The sequence below is a fragment of the Entelurus aequoreus genome, linkage group LG15, assembly GCF_033978785.1.
Source record: "Entelurus aequoreus isolate RoL-2023_Sb linkage group LG15, RoL_Eaeq_v1.1, whole genome shotgun sequence".
Classification (NCBI taxonomy): domain Eukaryota; kingdom Metazoa; phylum Chordata; class Actinopteri; order Syngnathiformes; family Syngnathidae; genus Entelurus; species Entelurus aequoreus.
This window is the reverse complement of record NC_084745.1, coordinates 15,835,099-15,837,598: the sequence shown is the minus strand read 5'-3', so window position 1 is coordinate 15,837,598 and position 2,500 is coordinate 15,835,099. Positions and strand designations below refer to the sequence as shown.

At 45.4% G+C, this 2,500-nt stretch overlaps 1 protein-coding gene across 1 annotated transcript; it reads right to left on the bottom strand.

Annotated features, from left to right (window-relative positions):
• Positions 1–156: 156 nt before the first annotated feature.
• Positions 157–1,591, bottom strand: LOC133629858 (cadherin-12-like). Its single transcript, XM_062020905.1, has one exon. It carries the CDS (start codon positions 1,423–1,425, stop codon positions 991–993), a length of 435 nt encoding a protein of 144 aa, XP_061876889.1. The 5' UTR covers positions 1,426–1,591; the 3' UTR covers positions 157–990.
• Between the last annotated feature and the right edge of the window lie 909 nt (positions 1,592–2,500).

The following is a 2,500-nucleotide window of genomic DNA, read 5'->3' as shown; positions in this document are numbered from 1 at the left end:
ACTGCCTATCACTAGTGAACGAACGAACGCTAAACTTTGTAGCTTAGCTACATGTAGCTTGTTACTGCCTATCACTAGTAAACGAACGTTAAGCGACGTAGCTTAGCTACATTTGGCTTGTTACTGCCCATCACCAGTGAATGAACAAACGTTAGACTACGTAGCTTAGTTACATGTAGCTTGTTACTGACCATCACTGGTGAATGAACAAACGTTATGCTACGTAGCTTAGCTACATTTGGCTTGTTACTGCCATCACCGGTGAACAAACGAGCGTTAAGCTACGTAGCTTAGTTACATGTAGCTTGTTACTGCCCATCACCAGTGAACGAACAAACAAACGTTAAGTGTATTAGAAGGTTAATCTCATGTTGGAAAAGTAGGTTTGACAACAATTAGATGTGCTTTGAGGGAACTTTCACTTTTTGTTCAAGTGTGGTTTATTTAAGAAAAGGGTGTTTGGAACATGACAGAACTGCAATATTTAGCCCTAATGTCTCTTTTGTTTTTACAACTCTAGTACAAGTCTATTCACACCACCCGCCCCAACAGGAACATTTTACCTTTGTTACAAAAAGTGTGACCAAAAATAAAATGAAATCCAAAATATACAGAAGCGTGACTGAGATAAATAGATAAATACACGACGACCCAATCAGCCAGGTACATAAATAGGAGGATAAATAACATTCAAAACATCTTTGGCCTGACGGGGGCCACAGAAGTGACGTCGGTCGGTCGGACGTGAAAAGTCAAGTTGAGGCACTTTTGAGGATGTTCAAGAAAGTGACATCTCCATGGTTACGTGTCAACATTCAATTGGGAGAGAACTGAACGGCATCTCCGATCTTTATTTTCTTTGTATTTGTACAATTTTGGGACCGATCATGTTTGTCAAAAAAAAAACAGAAAAAAAAACACAGATGTTAAAACGTTACATATTTGCTCCTGGAGTCCGTCCGCGTCCTCACTGCGTGCTCTCCGTGTTTGTCAAGTCCGAGCGGGACCCCGACGGCTCGCCGAAGATCCCGCCAGTGTCTTAAAGCGGGGCCCCCACTCGTTGAGGTAATCGTAGTCTTCCTCCACGTCGGCGGCGAGGGACTCGATGGAGCTGAGCGACTCGGCCACCGAGCCGCTGCCCTCGTAGGCGTACGTGGCCAACGAGTCGTACGGAGGCGCCGAGTTGTCCGCGTCGTGGTCCTTCAGCCGCTGGTTGATGAACGCCCGGATGTCGGCGCTGTCCTTCGACCCCGCCGGCCTCGGGCACCGTTTGATCTCGGGTTTGACGTCCCGGCGGAACAGGTTGTCCTTGACCACTTTGGGATTGCGCAGCGTTCCCATGTCGAAGGCGTGCGTGTCCTCCTCGCCGCCGCCTTCGTCGTCGTAGTGGATGACGTTGTCCCGGATGTCCTCCTTGGAGGACATGAGGGTCTCCTTTTTCTTCTGGCGCCTCAAGCCCACGTAGAGGACCACGATAACTGCCCACAGGGAAAATATGGTCAAAATCTGCACCTTCTACTGTTGCCTGCGCTTTTCATTCAAGGTGGCGATGGTATTCAAAACAATAAGTCTTGAAATTTCTCACTCAACACAACCCACTGTAACTTTGGGGTGTTTAGCTGAATTGCAAACATTTAGTCTCACAGGTGCGTGTGTGTCAAACTTAAGCAAGAATGGTTTAAAAAAAAAAACATGAACTGGAATTTTGTGTGTGTGTGTGTGTGTGTGTGTGTGTGTGTGTGTGTGTGTGTGTGTGTGTGTGTGTGTGTGTGTGTGTGTGTGTGTGTGAGAAATTTGAGCAAGAATGATTTAAAAATCATGGCCACCATCTACGGAGAATTGCACTTTTTCCTGAATTTTGCAAATTATACACATTTTGTGCATTCTAAATAGTGAAAAACTGCTAGTTTGAGGCGGCTAAAAATTGGGATGTGTCAGAACAATTCCATGTAAGTTATCACAAAACGTTCTGTTCCCGGCGAGCAGACAAAAGCTGTCTTTGATCTTACCAATCAAAAGGCTTGTAAACTCCACTGTGTAGGATGGGAAGCGACATGAAGGTGTCTGTTTCTTTGATGTATTGTAATCCACAGGAATATTTTGTCTTGACCCGAGATCTACAAAACTGAGAGGACGCAGGACCTGACCCCCCTCCAAGCACCTTTTCTTTGAACTGTTTTGTAACCAAAGGCCACGGCTGTTTACGACCCCCCTTCCTTTAGAAACAGCTGTTGCCATGTAATCAGGGAAAGCCCAAATAAAAGAGGAGGCATGCAACCTTTCGTCAGAGCGTGGTGGAAGACTGTACAAAGAGTACAGCCCAAAGAGTACAGCCCAGACGTTTCTCCTCAATCAGCCAAATTGAATTATGTCTCTGATGACATCTATTAAACAGACATGAAGCAAGGAATTAAACAGTGTTTGAACCTGACCGGATTCATCTTAAAAAAAACATCTAAAAATTGCCAACAATGCACCTGTGTTTAGCCTAACAGGTGCG

Excerpts from the sequence above, each read along its gene's own strand:
- LOC133629858 (XM_062020905.1), bottom strand. The coding sequence starts at position 1,425 with ATGTCCTCCAAGGAGGACATCCGGGACAACGTCATCCACTACGACGAC.